Source organism: Vicugna pacos, chromosome 24, assembly GCF_048564905.1.
Source record: "Vicugna pacos chromosome 24, VicPac4, whole genome shotgun sequence".
Classification (NCBI taxonomy): Eukaryota; Metazoa; Chordata; class Mammalia; order Artiodactyla; family Camelidae; genus Vicugna; species Vicugna pacos.
The window spans coordinates 5109318-5127503 of NC_133010.1; the positions used below are offsets into that span (position 1 = coordinate 5109318).

General features: G+C 50.1%; 1 protein-coding gene and 1 pseudogene across 4 annotated transcripts in view; both read right to left on the reverse strand.

Annotated features, from left to right (window-relative positions):
• Positions 1 to 211: 211 nt before the first annotated feature.
• Positions 212 to 18186, reverse strand: part of LOC140688977 (uncharacterized) — a 162189-nt gene continuing 144214 nt past the window's right edge. For 3 of the 4 annotated variants that reach the window (XR_012063813.1, XM_072948968.1, XM_072948967.1), the window contains 8 exons: positions 12738 to 12939; positions 11904 to 12132; positions 11253 to 11361; positions 6522 to 6575; positions 5658 to 6107; positions 5477 to 5572; positions 1963 to 2086; positions 212 to 696 (listed from right to left, as the gene is read on the reverse strand). Coding sequence is in view for 3 of the 4 variants with exons in the window: in XM_072948968.1 (XP_072805069.1) it covers positions 5991 to 6107; positions 6522 to 6575; positions 11253 to 11361; positions 11904 to 12132; positions 12738 to 12885 (657 nt within the window). In the remaining variant the exon portion in view is untranslated. Of the gene's footprint in view, positions 923 to 1962; positions 2087 to 5476; positions 5573 to 5657; positions 6108 to 6521; positions 6576 to 11252; positions 11362 to 11903; positions 12133 to 12737; positions 12940 to 17471; positions 17834 to 18186 lie in introns of all 4 variants that reach the window. The other variant, XM_072948969.1, reaches the window with a different exon arrangement.
• On the reverse strand, positions 7614 to 10705 carry LOC140688976 (photoreceptor ankyrin repeat protein-like; annotated as a pseudogene).

The following is an 18186-nucleotide window of genomic DNA, read 5'->3' on the forward strand; positions in this document are numbered from 1 at the left end:
TCTTGTGGACCCTGTACGTTCTATAACGCACAGAGAACCTGTGGAAAGCATCAGAGGAGGGACACACAGTGGCAGAAAGCACTGGAGACTCAGCCCAATGAGGAAAGGGAAAAGGAATTACAGACTGTGTCCAAGTCTACAAGAATTAATTACTCAAAAGGACCAGCTGTTCCCCACATTCAGTTAGGACAGAACAAGAGGCCTAAAGGACTAAGATTTATTTATTTTATTTTTATTTTTTATTGACGTGTAGCCAGCTTACAATGTTGTGTCCATTTCTGGTGTACAGCATAATATTTCAGTCATGCATATACATACATACATTCATTCTCATTATAGGTTACTACAAGATATTGAATATAGTTCCCTGTGCTATACAATATGAACTTGTTGTTTATTTTATAAATAGTAGTTAAGATCTGCTAATCTCAATCTCCCAATTTATTAAAGGGCTAAGATACAGATTTAAACATTCAGAAGGATTTCCCAGTGGTGTGTGAAGCAGAGGCCTGGAGATCCTAGGCAGGGTATGTGGGATGAAACCTCTAGGTAATTCTCACCCATGGAAGGCAGGTGACACAGGTCCGGCACGAAGGCAGGGGACTGGACAACTTGGCTTTTCAGGACCAGCTATGAGTATTCAGTTCAAGCATCACTCTTGACAGCAGGGCAGGGCTGACTTTGTGGGTGCCCAACCTGTGCAGACACTTAGTTTAATGTTCTACTGTCACCATCTTGGAATTCTTAATAATGTCTGAATACAGGGCCTTGCATTTTCATTTTTGCACTGGGCCCCACAAATTATGTAGTCAGTTCTGTACCAGGATGAGTAGGAATGAAAATCAAGGCCGGGGGATTAGCAGAGGGTGAGGTGGGCTTTGCTCCACTTATGTTGGAGAGCGGGAGATTTCGATCAGACAACCTAGGGATTTTTCAGATTTGAGAGATATGAAAACAGGAACAGGGTATCCGAGGAGGAAGAACTGTGGGTCTCCTTTAGGGGAGAAATGGGGCAGAGCCTTGTGAATTCTATTTATCCATTTATTCAACTCAGAAGAGAGAGTCTCAGCTTTGTGGGTGCAGGGAGAGGAAGCGTCCTCTTTGGTCTCCTCTGCTCAGGCCAGGGGCACAACAGAGTCGCGAGAAGAGCTGTAAACCAGGGGGCCTGGGGCCTCGGTTCCAGACCTGGCTTAGACTAGATATTTCCAAAGGTTCTTCCCAGCGTTATATTATCTTCTTTGGCTCTAAGATTCAGGAAACCACCTGGTCCCAGGCCCTGACACCACAGCTCAAGTGAAAAGACAGTTTGGCCAGGGCTAGGGTTTCGGGAGGGTGGGGGCCGCCAGAGCTCTGCCCAGCACCCCAGGAAGAGGCTGGCAGACAGGAGCCAGACTTTGGGCCACTGAATCACCTTCCTCTTCCTCTCCAGCCCCTCCAGGATGTCCCCTAGATGGGTTTGCCCACTCCTTGCCCACCAGGGGCCCTGAGGATGACTCATCTCAGGAGAGAAACTTTTAAGAAAGGGATGGCATGCCAGGGCAGGCGTCTGGGTGTAGACAGTGCCTCGGGGGCCTGGGCTCTGTTAAGAAGCTGCCCCAGCACCATCTCCTCCCTAGCAATTCCGCAGCCTCTGAATTGCCCCTCCCCACAGGCCTCCTCAAGGCTCTGACCCTTCTCCATCAAACTGGCCCCAGCAGTGGAGGAGAGCCCAGGCTCAGAGTTGGAGCCCCTATGTGTGAGCCTCTGCTCCCATACCTTTAAGAAGGGGCTGAGAATTCCGTCTCTACCACATTCTCTGAATAAAAGCAAAATATCTGTGAGCATCCTCTTCCGGCTGTAAAACCCACACAGCTGTCTGGGTATGAGAGGGGGAGGCCGAGATATGGGGCAGGAGAAAGAGCATGAACCGGGAGTCAGGAGAGCAGAGGCTTGGCTGTGTGGCAGGGGCCTCAATTTCCTTACCTGTTCAGAGATGAGTACTAAATGTCGCCTCTTCTGCAAATAGCTTTCCGAGGGGGTGTTGTACAGATCAAAGTATAGCCACTGTAGAAGACTTTGAGGTCTGAGGCAGCCATCCAGGAAACAACTCAAGAAATCCCAAATAAGCACAGGGTAAATTAAGAGATGAAATTCTGCAGAAGAGTTCATAACGAGAAGGAACTATACCCACCCCCAGACCCTCTTGCTGAGGCCAACCTCCCCGAAGCTATTTGTTTCTCTGACATTTACTTTAAGAACTCTAAATAAGCTGTTTACAGTTCTGTCTCTAGGTTTTTCAGCTTTATTGAGGTATAACTGACAAACACAATGGTAAGATATTTAAAGTGTACATCGCGATGATTTGATATGCATATACATTAAAGGATTCTTCCCATCTAGTTAATTGACACATCCATCACCTCACATATTTATCTTTTTTGTGTGTGAGCTTTTTAGTGAGCAAAATTTAAGTTCTACTCTCTTAGCTACTTTGATTTATACAATACAGGGCTCTCAACTAGAGTAACTGAACGTAGGGTTGCTGTGCCCACGGTGCAGAAAGCCAAACTCCGCCCGCAGGAGTCTGCAGCAAAGTAGGAATTGGTTGCAAAGTGCTAACCAAGGGAGTGAGAGACAAGCTCAGCTCCACTCTCACTTGGCCTTTGAGTTAGGGGCTTTTTAAAGGGGAAGAATCAAGGGGCTGGGATTAATCATCGTGTTGTGACACTTCTTAATCATAGTTTGGGAGTCAAGATGTGTCTGGTTTATGATTCTCTGGCTCGTTGGTCCACGGCCTGGGGGTTGGTTAGCTCATCTCACCCTGGACAAACAACCTGAGTTTGTATGTTAATGATATTTATAATAGCAATTTTGTCATTAACGATGTTAAAAACAACAGAACTTTAGTCATCTGACTCTGGTTGACTAGTGTTCAGTTAGTACAGGATTGAGGTCAGAGGGGACAAGAAAGGGAATAAAATTTTGGATAGAGAGCTTAGGTATAAACTCTGCAAGGGCATCGACTTTAGGGGGACTTGGTTTCATAGCCACCAGGTTACACAGTCGATCCTCAGGCCTTATTCACCTTACAGCTGAAAGTTTGTACACTTTCCTGACCTCGCCCTATTTCTTCCCCTCAACCATTTTTCTACTCTCAGTTTCTTGTTTTCGGATGCCACGTGTAAGTGCTCCCATGCGCTATTTGCCTTTCTGCTATCTCTAGATTTAAAAGCTTCAGAATTTAGGTCGTTAAGATTCTCTCCCTTCTAAATTGATGATCATATATTATTCTTTTGTAAATTTAAATAATATGCCTTTAGTTCCTGTTCTGCAAGTTATCACATAGTATCTCGACTCCTCACTAAGAAGAGTGGCACCCCCAGTCTCCCCTAGAGTTGCAGTCCTGCGGCAATCAAGGAAGGTGTGCCAAGTAGCCAAGGTGAATGATCTTGTCTGGGGGGATGTTCAGTTGAAACTCAGGGCACGGAGATGCCTTGAGGGTCTGGCTGAGCATTTTGGATGGCACAGGACTTCTAGAGGCATCAAGACTTTTGCCCACTCTAAAGACAAGCAGCGCCTGAGTTTGCTGGGGTGAGGGTGGGCAGAGTTGCCCGGCAAGGGGATAGGGGCCTGGCAGACTCTTGGGTCTTGCTGAGGACACCCATGCTACCTCGGAGAGAGTCTGAGGGGTTAAAGGAACTACCCCCAATGGAGAGGGCTTAGTATTTTGACAAAGAGAGGGGTCCCCAGGATTTGAGAGCAGGTAGTGGCCCTAGCTGGGAGACAGATTGTTTGAAAGAGGGGCTGAGGGGCTGGGTGAGGCCAGAGGCCAGCAGGATTTCCTTCAGCTCCTGCCCCTCGGGTGGGTGGGACCAGATTGCTGGACCTGGGCACAGGAATCTGCCTTTGTTTCCAGCTGAAGGGGAAATGCCACAAATCCTGCCCCTTTCCTACCCCTCCAGTATCCATGCCCAGGTTCTGCCCTTCCCAGCACTGGAGGGCCTGGGACTGAGGGCTCTCAGTGAGCTCTTGTCTCTAAGACCCTCTCTTCCGCAGGCCTCTGCCCCCTGCTTCCCAGGGCAGATCACTGGCACAGAGGTAGGAACTAGGGGATGGGGGTTATTCAAGGCTGGTCTGGAGGAAATAAGCACAAAGCCAGATTTGGGCTTGGACTACCCACCCCTCTCCTTCCCCTGAGAGGGATCATGGCTTTTCACAGTTGAGGAAAATGCTTAGGTCTGTAAGGAGGACTCGAGGGTCAGGCTTGGCCCTCCCTCCACCCCCTCACTCCTATCCAGATGGCTAGACAGACTGCCGCCATGGCCACAGTCACACAGGCAATGATGGAGCCAGCTGGCCAGGGGACTGCAAAGTGTTGGGGGCAGAGGGGATAGGAGGAGGGGACGGAGGAGGGGAGTGGGGACACTCTATCTTTATTTTTCCCTTTATGAGTCTGTGTGTTTGTGTACCTGTGTTATGAAGTGTTTTTACATGTGCTTGTGTGTATGGCTTCTCTGTATGCAACTAGGAGTTTGGGGGCCAATGGGCCTGTGTGCACGCCTGTGCCCGTGAGCCTGCAGGCCCCTGTGGACCCCTGGCTGACCGTGTGTCTGCAGGCGACATTGCCTGTGTGACTATGAGTGATGTTGCACAGTCCATCCAACTCCAAGCCTTGCCTTCAAGTCCTCCCTTTGGATGTGGCATCTTCCTTAACCACAGGAAGCCATGGTCCCTCTGAGGAGGCAGAGACAGGTCTGAATCTCTGTGGGAGCCCTGGTCAGATGGGTTTCTCAGTGTAGCCTGCTGAAATCTGACAGGAGAAAGGCTTCAGAGGTCAGGACGAGGGATGGACTGAGGGACGGAGGGGAAAGAGGGGAGGGGCCCGGCTGGCCTGGTGCTTGGTGTGGTGGAAGATATACAGATACTCAATCATTTGGAAAGTGCAACTGCTGGAGTGGAGGGAATCCTGTTCAAGTGCCTCAGTTTGGGAAAAAATGAGACACAAACCAATGAACCCCCCACTTGTCTTTCTGTCCTCTCCACATATAGGTACTCCTTTGCCTTCTCTTAACCCACTGTGGGTCTCGTAGGCCATGACTTGGAATAACCAGGGAAACTGCCACTCCTGGAACCAGGGCAGCCCCTGAAAACAGGAGGGAGATGATAAAGGTCTGAGCATCCCAGACCTTGGTGGAGCCTGAACTCAGTTCTTTTCTATACACACGTATTGAGCCTGTGCGGGTCCGGCACAGAGCCAGGGGCTAGGGAGACAGACATGGCTTCTGCCCTTGCAGGAGTGAGGAAGGCACTCATCTGGAGTCCCCACAGCCTGGCTGACAACCGAGCGTGCATCAGGACAGCCAGCCTTGCAGCCGCCTCTGGAGGATCCCCTGTATGCCAGGGTCGGGGTCGGGGGGATACACACACACACATACACGGGGAGCAGGATGGCTGGCCGTCAGTGCTCTGGCAATGAGGGGGTGGGCTGGGGAGGTACCTGGGTTTGGGGTGAAGAGCTGTGCAGAAGCGGCTCTGAGAAGGATGTCTTGAGTAAGTGTGTGTTTTCACTTCAGGGGGCCCCCAGAACAGTATCCTAGAATCACAGGAGAGGGCATGGGGTTCCAAGGACACGTCCGCTGGCCTCGTCCACGGAACGGCCCCCTCAGCCATTTCCTTACCTGTCGCCGCCCAGCGCAGTAACAGAAGCTGCTGTTTGCCGGGCGTGACCATGTGCCAGGCCGCGCTCAGTGCCTCGCACGCCTCTCACTGTTCTGGCCACACAACAGCCCTGGGAAGTAGCGATTGTATGTTATCACCTTTTGACGTTACAAATGAGGAGACCGAGGCTGGGAGAGGACCTAGCCACAAGAATGGTAAGAGGCAGGGCCGGGATTCAAACCCAGGTCTGTCAGCCGCAGCAGGACAGCTTCGATGCGGCCTGTGTTCTTCACATCCTGAGGCATTGTCCGGGGTTCCTTGGCCTCTGCTGACAGGGATTCAGTCTGGAAGCCTCAGGAGCTGGGCTGGAGAAGCTGGGATGCGAGAGGAGAGGCGGACTCAGGGCGGTACAGGCCCAGCAGCCCACGTGGGCCTCTTTCCTCTCTGGTGGCCTGAGAGGATGTCAGGAGCTGTTAGAGGGTTAGAGAGAAATGGGTTGGCCTAGGACTCTAACCACCCTGGAGACGGCCAGGGATGGAGGGGTGGCTTGTCTCCAAGGTGGAGAGGCTCCCTCTGCTGGGAAATGTCGTCTGACCGGCTGCCCAGGCACTAATGCCTGCCCTAAGGAGCCTCCCCGCCCAGATCCACAGAATGCCAGCGAGCGGGGAAGAAGAGGGCCACAGAGGGATTGTTCTCCGGCCCTGAGGAGGCCCCGGTCACGCCTCTGCCCCCCGCCTTGTAAAACTCAAGCTGGTTGGAAGTGAGAAGGAGAAGCTCAGAGAACCAGGGAGCCCAGGCTGTGGGCAGGGCCAAGTGCAGCAGCGGGAGGACCCAGGCCTCAGAGTCCCACAGGCCTGAACTCCAAGCACCACTCAGCCACTTACCAGCTGGTGACCTTGGGCGAGTCGCTTAACCTTCAGAGCCCCAGTTCTTCTCAACTGTTAAGACAGGACGGTTGTGAGGGTTAAAGAGGGTTAAACAGCATAATGACAATATTAAGGTCAGGTGTGGTGCTGAGTGCTGTATTATCTCGACTGATCTGATTCTCGCAATGGCCCTAGGTGACATGTTTTTATTATACCCGCTCCACGTATGAGAGCCTTGAGGAGACGTGAGGCTCAGATGCGCGTGCGCGAGAGAGACAGAGACAGAGACAGAGAGAGAGAGAGAGAGAGAGAGAGAGGAGAGAGAGAAGAGAGAGAGAGAGAGAGAGGAGAGAGAGAAGAGAGAGAGAGAGAGAAGAGAGAGAGAAGAGAGAGAAGAGAGAAGAGAGAAGAGAGAAGAGAGGAGAGAGGAGAGAGTGAGTTCCCCTACTCAAAGAACAGATTTTTTTAATTAATTAATTTTTAATAGAAGTATAGCTCATTATAATATTGTATTTCAGTTTCAGTTGTACAACATAGTAAATCACAATTTTAAAGGTTGTATTCCATTTAAAGTTATTATAGAGTATTGGCTACATTCCCTGTGTTGTACAATATATCCTTGTAGCTTATTCATTTTGTACATAGTAGCTTATTTTATACATAGTAGTTAATCCCCTGTCCCTATCTTGTCCCTCCCCTCTTCCCTCTCCCCACTGGTAACCACTAGTTTGTTCTCTTTTGTCTGTGTGTCTGTTTCTTTTTGTTATATTCACTAGTCTGTTGTATTTTTTAAGATTCCACAAATAAGTGACGTCAGACAGTATCTACCTTTCTCTGTCTGACTTATTTCACTTAGCATAAAACGCTCAAAGTTCATGCATATTGCTGCATATGGAAAATTTTCATTCTTTTTATGGCTGAGTAGTATTCCTGTGTGTGTGTGTGTATATATATACATACACACACACACACACATATGTGTATACATTATGTATATATGTATCACATCTTTATCCATTCGTCTTTTGATGGACACAGCAGATTTGTTTTTAAGTTTTTCAAAATTTGGTAATACATGACTAAAAAGTTGAAACATTCTGTGTGGACAAATTCCAAATAATTGATGTAGATATTTCACCCCGAGGAGATGGAATGTAATTCCTCACTCCTTAAATGTGGGCTTCATAGAATGACTGCCTTCTGAAGAGTATAACATAGAAAGGGGGGAAAAGGGTAACATGGCAGTGGAGAAACCTGACAAACACTACCTCAGCCAGGTGATCAAGTCATGTTCATAGTATGTGCCCTGGATATCATGGGAAGAGAATGGCATATCGCCTCTGCGGTCTTCCTCCCCAAAACCCATAACCCCAGTCTAATCATGAGTACACATCAGACAAATCCCAACTGAGGGACAGTCTACAAAATATCTGACCAACACTCCCCAAAACTGTCAAGGTCATTAGAAACAAGCAAAATCTGAGAAACTGTCACAGTCAAGAGAAATCTATGGGAACATGATGACTAAATGTAATGTGGTATCCTGGAAGGAATTCTAGACAGAAAAAGGACATTAGAGAAAAGCTAAGGAAACCTGAATCAAGAACGGATTTTATTAATAGTAACATATTAATATTGGTTCATTAATTGTGACAAGTGCACTACACTCATGGTAACGAAATAGGACACTGGCTGGGGGGTATACGGGAACTCTCTGCGCGTCTTCACGACTTTTCTGTAAATCTAAAACTGTTTATTTTTTTAAAAGGTCTAAAATTTCAAAAAGATACTCAGTGAAAGATTCTCCCTTCCACCCTTGATTAGCTGCTCAGTCTTCTTCCCCCCCAAAACGCTGTATTTCTTTCCAGGAAGATTCCAGTGAGGCAACATGGTTTGTTGTTAAAGAGTCTGGCCTCCACAACTGAATGGCCAGCTGTCAGTCATGATCTCTGCCAGTTTCTAGCTGTGTGACCCTGGACAATTCCTTACCCTCTCTGTGCCCTATGTCCTCAAAGATAAAATCCTCATAGGATTACTGGGAGTGTTAAATGTATTAATGTATATAGTAAGCACATTGGAAGTGGTTGCTTTTATTATTACAAATAAACAAGCCACAAATATGTTCAGAAAAATATCCAAAACTTGTAAGTAAGGCACAGAAAAAAATTACTAAATGCCCTTTCCAAAGTATTTTAGATCACTGGCTAATAACCCCACCTATGGGTCATCTAGGGGAAGTAACTTTGTTTGATTTATTATTTACTATTTATTAATGCCTTGACTCTATAAAGTTAAGAGGTTAATCTGTAGAAGATTGATAGCAAATTGCTTGTCTGATAGGAAAAAAAATTATGATTTTACTGCCAGGTAGGAATTAATCTTTGTGTATCTAACTTTGCAGTCTTATTCGAGCATTCTTTTTTCCCCTGAATGTCAATAATAGTCCTTCATTTCTTCCTCTGATCCATCCTACTGGGTTACTCATTAAGCAGCTAAATGAATCTTGATACTCACTACATATTTCTATCAGTCAAGTTCATCTTGGTGCAAATTTTACTTTGACAAATAGTAGCATGCCATACACACTGTTCCACACCTTTGTTTTTTTTCACTTAATATATTTTGAACTTGGTTTCATATCAGAACATAAAAAGCTTCCTTACTCTCATTTTGCCACTGTATAGAATACATCATATGGGTGTGCAATATTTACACTCAAAATCAATTTGGCCAATCCCCTATTGATGGACACTTAGGTTGTTTCCACTCTTATTGCTGCAGATGATGCTGTATGAATAACCTTGTACACAGGTTGAGAATAGAGTCACTTAGAAAGAGGTGGATGGGAAGGTAGAAGGGGCTCTAGAGGACAAAGGAGCCTAAGGGAGGGGCCTGATTACCTGCTCCCAGCCCACCCTAGCTCATCTTCCCCTGGCTCTGTGCCAATCCAGCCTCCTCCTGCCTCCTCCTCTCCATCCTGAGCCCCTGGTATCTCCAGAGAGGAAGGGCCAGCCTTCGATTCCCTGAAGACCTGGGCTCTGGCTTCCACTGCATGAAAGATGAGAGGGCCTTGGAGAGGAGGATCTTGGGGGGTTGGGGCCCGGGGCTGGTACTATCCCTGGGCTGGAGCCACTGAGGGCACATGCTCAACACACCCTGAGGGCCCTGGTAGGGGACAAAGACCCGAGGCCCAGGGATTTCCTGCGGGGGTTGGGGTCCTGGGGGAGGGGGTGGGGCAGTGCCTAGCAGCTCTGGCACAGACTTGCTTCGGGTGCCCAGTGCAGGTGGCTGGTCAGGGCACAGGGTGTGGCAGGCAGTAGTGAGGAAGGGACTGGCCAGGCTGGCTGTGATGGTCACAAGGTGGTCCAGGACACCCCCCTCCTGAGGAGACTGGACAAAGGGGAGGCTCAAGGTGGCCTGCAGTCGCTCAAGGAGAGATGGGGGCCCTGAGCTTGGGCCTGGGCCACGAGCCCGGGCAAAGCAGGCCACTCAGGCTGATAATCCTGGCTGAGCTGCTCCACTTGGGGCCGCCGCAGCAGCTGCCGGATCCTTTGCACTGTGTCAAAGCTGTTGGTCAGAAATGCCCACCCCAGGGCAGTCTTGCCCTGGACAGGATCCACCGTGGTCAGGTCAGCACCTGGATGGGGGGGCCACAGGGGTGACATGGGATGGGACAGGGAATGGTGACTTGCAGAAGGGCATATTCTTTAGCAGCAGGACTAATTTAGGTTAGATTCAAAACCACAGAGTCCCATCCTGTTGCAGCTGGAATCTAGGAGCCCTCAGTGACTGCAGCCCAGGGACAGTACCAGTCCCAGACCCCAACCTCTGGTTTACGATTGATGAGGAAATTGGAGTCCAGAGAGGGAAAAAGACTTCAGAGAGGCCGACTGCAGGTCTCCAAATCTGGAGCAGAATAGAGGCCTCCAGAACCAAGGAACTGACCAGAGGGGCTGTGTGTGAGTTACCCAGGATGGGGTGGGGGGTGGCCCGAGCTGCAGCCTCTGGGGCAGGTGGAGGGGGGCCCTGCTGGTTCCCACTCCTGGTTTTTCTCTTCATCACCATAGCCCCCTAATCCTGGTGGGGGTGGGGGTGGCAGTCACTCTGAGACAAAAGAGGGGGTGTGGAGCTTCCTCTCTTTCACCCCAAACCCAGTCTGATGGGATGGGAAATGGAAAAGCTGGAGGCTGGGGTCCTCTAGAGTGACCGTCACAGGGCAGCATCCCCCCAGGGAGTAATGAGGGTCCTAGATGCTACAGGCAGTGTGGACTTCACCCCAGAACAACTCCGTATGGCCACACGTCTCAACTACACACCACTGCATCCCTGGCACCCTAGCTTGTCAGACTTGGAAAGCAGCCCAGAGAAGGCCAACACCCTCACTACACTGGTGAGGCCCAGAGAAGGAAACCGTTTGCCCAGGGTCACTGAGCTGGTGGCAGAGCCAGGACAAGAACCTGAGAGTTTGGTTCCACATACAAGCCTTTTTTGCATTAGTTTCTCAGCTGGTCTAGGTTATCCATCCTCCCGCGCTTTCTTTTCTGGGACCGTCATTCACAATGTAAATACAGCTATCAACTTTGTTGCTTGTGAGAAGCCCCAGCACACTTTCCTCCTCCAGATCAGCCTAGATTAATGCTCCGTCTCCACCTCTCTCCTCACTGCAACTACGATAGCTGACTTAGTGTCTGGTGGAGGGGCATGGTGGAGGAACTGCAGGCCACGCATCCTAGTCCAGGCCCCAAGCACCTGCCATGAGGAGGGCAGCCACGCATTCCTATTAGTCCCCGCTGGTCCCGGCGCTCCAGGTCCAGGCCCGCGTAGTAGTTGATCAGAAGACTCACCAGAGGCACATGGCCTGCAAGGCACGAAAGGCAGGGCTTGGTTACTCAGGAAAGGAATGATGAAGCCACAAACCCACCCTCCACCCAAAATGGCCGTGTCTGGGGAAGGAGAACATGGGTGCAAAGAGTGTGGGGCTGTGGCTGGGTCTGGAGGAGGGTAAAGGCAGAGGGTGGGGCCAGCAGCCTCACACCTGCTTGGGCAGCCAGCATGAAGGCTGTGTCCCCTTCTTCGTCCTGCTGGTTCACATCCAGGAAAGGACAGCGGCTGAGTAGGGCCACCACACTCTGGAAGCCTTGGTAGCACACAACCATGAGGCCTGTCTGGGGGAGCTCAGCCCCTGTGTTTTCCTCCAGGAGCTCCATGGGGGCCATGTGCCCTCTAAACCCACATCTGTCCCAGAGATGCCCCAGCCCCTGTGAAACCCCAGTCCCACCCTCTCCCTTCCTTTTGAGGACGCAGGTAGTGGGTGTCAACATGAAACTCTCAGGAGGAGTGTGGTGTGGTGAGGACATAGAGGTGGCCCTGCTGCCCCAAGAAGCGCCCAGGGTAGCTCACCCCCCAATTGCCGTCCACCTGGGTGGCCTCCTCTGGGGAGACTCCATCGTCCAGCATGGCTTGGAGCTGGGCAGGGTCATTGCGGACACAGGCCCAGTACAGGGCCCCCAGCGTGCAGCCTGGGGCAGGGGTCTCATTGTCAGGGCAGGACAAAGCCTCAGATGTGTCCAGGCCTCCCTTCTGCAATGGCAACTCCTCCTCTTCCATCCTGGGGACGAGAAGTTGGCCTCTATAACACAGAATGAGGGCACCACTGTCTCTCTCGATCCCAAGACAAGTCCCGGCCTCTGCAAATCGCCCACCTTGCCCTGGGGAGAGCCTCCTTCAGCCAGGGTGTCCTGTCCCATCCACCTGGGAGAGAGGACAAGGCCCACGCCAGGAGGCTGAGTGACAAGAGCCCGAAGACGACAGAAGTCATTCACTGTGAGTGAGGAACCTAGTGAGGTCCAAGGAGGCATGGGAGGGTCTTCTCTTTCCCAGGGGACCTTACCCGGGGTTGGGAGGATCCCTAGGAAGTGGTCATTGCTGGGGCCCAGCCTGGAGCCCACAGGATCCCCCAGACTCCTGGCAGCACACTCCCCAGGTCTCTGGAGCGTCGCGAGGGGGACTATCCCGCCCCAGGAAGCAACGCAGGTAACAGATGGCTGCCTCAAACACCTCGGGGCTGAGCTGGATCAAGCCGGGTCAGTTGGGGATGGGGGCCGGGCGGGGTAGGTGCTCTCCGAGCGGAGCCAACCAAGACCCGCCCCAGAGTGGGCGGGGCCCGAGTCGGCGGCTCCTCCCCCGCGGAGGCGACTCTAAGAGAAAGACCCTCCTCCCCACCCACGCACTCACCTTCCGCCTTCTGGAGAGACCGACTTCCCCAGAAACAGGCCCTTCGAAGTAGGAGGGGTTCCGAGGTTTCCGAACTTAGCCCTTCCTCCTCTGGTGGAGTGGGGCTTGGTGAGGAGGTGGTGGCGGGAGAGGATGCGAGGGCAGACATCTCACTAAACTGGGGCTGGGACTGGGGAGTGGGAGTTCCAGGGGTCTCCTGGACCTATTTTTTTTGAGGTTTTGGGGAAATTAAAACATAAAGAACTACTTTAATTAGGGGTAAAAACGTTATATTAAGTTTAACGGATTAGTTTTGGTGTGATAAATTAGATGTGAAATACTAAAATTGTATCAATATTAAAATTAATTTGATTATTTAAATTAAACCATGTATTTATACTTGTTAAATTAATAATAAATTCTTACATTAATAATAAACTATTAAATTAATATTAAATATTAAATTTAATGAATTGGTGTTGGACCTCTGGTGTACAAAATGGAGCCCATCATATTCTTCTGTTTATATCACGATGTCTCTCTTGTTTTTACTTTATTTGGTTTATCTCATTCTTCCCTGATCCCCACAGCCCATGCTCCTCCTTTGCTTTACCAGTTGACATATATATCCTTGAAAAAATACATTTCAGTGAAAAAAGGTAGTGATTTGTGTTATGTTTTGACTAACACCTTAGACTGTGCTACAGAGCTCATTATGTTTGTTCTTTTCACTCAGGGCTGCTTTGGGTATCTGTGCTTGTTGCTTTCCGTGCAGTGTATCAGTCGGAAGTGCCTTGGGTTGTGAGCTGGAGAGCTGAAATAGCACCTCCCAGAGTCTTGTGAGCTAGGACTCTGTCATTTAGGTTTCGCTTTTGTGTGAGGCATAAATTTGGAATACAGCTAAGTAGCATGGAACATGCGTTTTGCTGTCACAGATTGTGACAGATGCAGGGGGGTTCTGGTGAGCAGCTTCCTGAATCATCAGCTTCCTGAAGTACTGACTGCTGTTTTCCTGATCACAGGCAGGGCTCATGTGCCTCTCCAAGTGGGGAGTTGTTCCTGCACCTAGAGCCTGCTCGTCCATTTAAAGTAGCCAGATTTATTTCTGTTCTCTGCAGCTGGACCCTAACTAACACGTGGGTTAAACAAATAGAGATTTATTCTTTGTACATGATAAAAAGTTCAGTGCCCCTAAAATTCATCTATTGAAGCCTTAACCCCCATTGTGACTACATTTGGAGATAGGGGTGTTATGGAGCTACTTAAGATAAATGAGGTCATAGGGTGGGGCAGTAATCTGATAGCACTGCTGTCTTTTTAAGAAAAGGGAGACACCAGAGCATGTGCACTCTCTTTTTCTCTCCTCTCTCCTCATTGCCCAGCCCCCACCCCACCCCGATGTGCCTACGTGAGCACAGTGGGAAGACCATGGGAGGATATAGTGAGAAGACGACCATCTGCTGTCCAAGGAGAGAGCTCTCACCAGAAACCAACCCTGCTGGCACCTCGATCTTGGACTTCTAGCCTCCAGAACTGTGAGAAAATAAGTTTCTATGGTTTAGGGCTCCTAATCTGTGGTATTTGTTATGGCAGCTCAAGCAGACTAACACAAGATCCAACCTTTTCTCCAACTAGTGAAATCACCCCATCTATTAAACAGTTCTCTTTCCCCTGATTTGTAGCATCATCTTTATCATATATAAACTTTGCGTTCTCTTTAATGTTTTATGTTGTGCTCAAGTTCTTATTATTTCATAAAGTTTTCCTTTATGTCCTTCAATAGTGTTAATTTTTTTTTCTCCAGCTTAGGTTGATTCCTAGCTTCTTTATAGTTTTTCTTGCTATTGTAACTAAAATCTCATGTTTTTGTTTTTGTTTTGCTTATTGCCGATGTAGATGCATTTTTTTCTCTTTGTCTTTCTTAGACTTCGTATACGCTGAAGCAGATTAATCACAGTTCATGACATAGTCTCATGACTGGTCGCTGTATAGTCTGCTTTTGTTTAGTTTATTAATTACTTTTAATAAGGCAGTAAGTACCCAGAATACCTCCTCTAAACAAAAGCTAGAACTTGACAACACACTTCATGATTCCCCCAATATATCCCCTGCCACTCCCTACCCAAGGCAGCTGTAATCCTGAATTTGATGTCCATTATCTTGTTGCTTTCCTTTACATATTGTTTTATTGCACCTTTAGGTATTCCTTCAAAGTGTATATATTACGTATATTACACATATATATCCTAGTTGTTTATATTTAAAAGAATATAAATGCCACTTGTAGTCTTTGGCTGTCTACTTTTTATCACTGAATAATGGTAAGATTGCTAAGATAATAATGGTATTGCTAAGATTCCTTCATAACTGTTGTGTGGTGACAGTTGCTATGTGACACTCCATTGTGTGACTACCCCACAGTTATCATGCTGCTTTACGGATGGATATTTGAGGTGTTTCTATGTTTCTGCTACTACAAATTGTGCTGCTGTGAATATTCTTTTTTTTTTAATGAGAAATTTCCATTTTGATATAAAAGTGGTCCCGTGCTTGATAATGTCAGTTGGGGAATCACACAGAACAAACTGGATACTAGCATTTAGTAAAATCCAGTTTAAAATTATAGAGCACTTTAAGTATAAAAATAAGACTTTAAATTAAAAAAGACTATATATTGAAAACCGACTCTAACTGAATTAAGCAAAAGAGTATATAGCCCTGGATACAGCCACAAAACAATTGAAAAGTGTAACGCAAGTCTACATCCTGTTACGGGGTCCATAAGCCACGGGGCTGTCGAACTTCACAGGGAGTTTGATACTGAATCCTCTCTGACTTTCAGTCTCGGTGCCCCTCTGGGAGGGGTGCTCGGCCTGGAAGGTTGGCTCAGCCCATGGCGAGGGGGGTGATCAGGGCTCACTGCAAGGCACTAAAGCTACTCTCCAGCTCCGTGGATCACTACACAAGAATAAAAGTACCAGCACTGTCATAGCGCCCACTACAGGCCTGTGCTATTCCCAGCATTTTCCATATATTAAGAACTCTTTCAATGCCCACAGCAACTCTATATGGTCGTACTATTGTTCATCTCCATTTTATAGTTGATGGAAATAAACGAGGCTGAAACCACAGTGCAAAGAAGGTTAAACTTCAAAGTCTCATCTCGGGGCCAGATCGAAAGACATCAAAATAGGTAAGGTTTTCAATCAGCAAATTCTGGGGCAAGTGAATTGCAACTCCAAAGCCCGGGGGCTTAGCAAGGTACCTGGCCTCTCATGTGCCACCAGATAGCGGAGTGCCCCCTGCTGGAGCAAGAGCAGGGTGAGGGGGTCAGGCCCCTCTGGGAATGCCCCAAGCTTGGCTCTGGGAGACAGAATCAGGGGCCACCTTCAGAGATGAAGGGGAAATGACAAGAGATCAAGCTATTAAAAATAACCTAGAATTTGCCTGGAAATAGCTCAGAGAGTTCAGCATGTCCTAAAAAGGACTCCAGTCCTGGAACTCTGGCAGATGCGGGGAGTCCGGGAAAGGGAGGGAGACAGATGAGGGAGGAAGCAGAGAGAAGGCTGAAGAAGAGATGAAGTCAGTAGCTTTCTATCACTCCCAAAGTTTGGGGGACCACTGACCCTGCTCCCTAATGACAAAGGTAATGGAAGAAGAAAGATCAGAGCTAGCCCCCCCTCCCTGAACAAGGCAAGGGAAATGAGCTCTGGTCCCTACCCTCTGCCCCCAGGGCAACAGCAGTGGGGAGAAGAGAGTCCCAGTGGGTAGCACTGATCCCAGTAATGGACACTTAGTGTGGCTTAGGGTCTGGCCTAGGAGAGAAAAGCCCCCTGCCCGCGGCGGGAAGGGGTGGGAAGCTTTCTTCCCCTTCCTGCCTCTTTTTCAAATGGTACACCAGAGCAGGAGCCAACTGCACAAGAAGCATGACAGTCACAGGCCCCACACACAACTGTGTCCTCCCTCAGGTCCCAAACTGATCAGAAACTAACCAGAATTGTCCTCTGCCCCTCACTCCTCCCCGCCTTCCCCTACTGCTGAGATTCCTGGAACTGGAAATTTCCTGAGGAGGAGAAGAGGGAACCGCCTGGCCAGCATCCTTCCTGGGTCCCCCTCACTGCTGCTGCTGCTGCTGCTGCTGCTACAGCTTTGGGGGGCTCTGTTCTCTGCCACTCTCGATCACCAAACCACCTAGTGCAGACTGCCAGACCACCCCCGCCCCCAGGTCTTCCGAGCCTCTCCGCCCAGCCTTCCCCGTGGTCTTGAGCCACAGAAGCAGCAGGTCTCCCCTGGCCTCCCAGTGTGCTGCTGCTCTCATCCCACCCCATGGCACTACTCTGGCAAGAAGGTATTTATGGAGTCTACCTTCCATCCCTCCCATGGCACGTTCTACCTCTGTCCTTTCGCTCTTCTGCCCTAAGCAGAGGCAAAATGCTCAATCTCCCTCCCTAGGGGAGTTCAGTCCCCTGAAGGAGGGGCGCCACAGGCCCTGGGACTGGAACAAGGATGCAAGTGGGGTGAAAGGCAAAAGGAGGTGGCTTCTGGCCAAGACAAGAACCTTGCTCTCAAACCCATCCCCAAAGCAAGACCCTGGGTCTCAGACCCAAGACAGACGAGACAAAGCTCCAGGCTGGGGTATCGGATACCTGTGGTCAGTCTGAGTCTTGGTGGGGTTGGAAGATTGAGAGATGGGGCAGGGGGGTGGGGTGACTGTGGCTCGGGCACGGGTATTCTGGGCGGGTTGCGGTGACTTACCAGCTCTGGACTCGGGGCTGCAACTGCCCGCGCAGAGCCACAGAGTAGCCGAAGAGGGGCTCCCCCGCTCGCCCTCCTTGCGCAGGGCGCCCATCACGTCCAGATTGAAGGCTACAGCCCCCGAGGAGAGCAGTCCGGCGAGCAGGGAGCCGAGAAGGCAACAAATCCCAGGAGCCCGCCCAAGGATCGCGGCCCGGAGTCCCGGCCATGGGGCGAGTCCCGCACACTCTCGCCCAGGGCCCCACGTGCTCCAGGATGAGTCTCTGGTCTCCGAGTCTCGCTAGTCCTTCAGGGGGGTCTCCCAATCTATCGCCTCATCACCCCTCTCCTGCCACTCCGCCGCCCCAGCACTGGCAAGACGCCTGCAGCAGCAGCAGCATCAGCATCAGCAGCAGCAGCAGCAGCAGCAGCCAGGTGTCCACTCGGGCTCCCGCCTCCGTTCCCACAAGTGCCGCCCTCGCCCCCCTTCCCCCAGCCGTCGCCCCGCCCTTTGGTGCCTCGGCAGGTGGAGGCCGTCGGGAGTCTTTGAGGGATGCCCAGAACGGCAGCTCCGGGTGGGACCTCGCTCCCCACGCCCCCCAGCTCCACCTCAGCTCCGGCACCGCCCCCCCCCCCGTCAGCGTCAGCGGTCTCCCCTTCCTCCCACTCTTGCTCAAGCCTGCGAGTGGTGCAAGAGGCGGGGGGTGGAGGGGAGCGTAGAAATTTGGATAGAAAG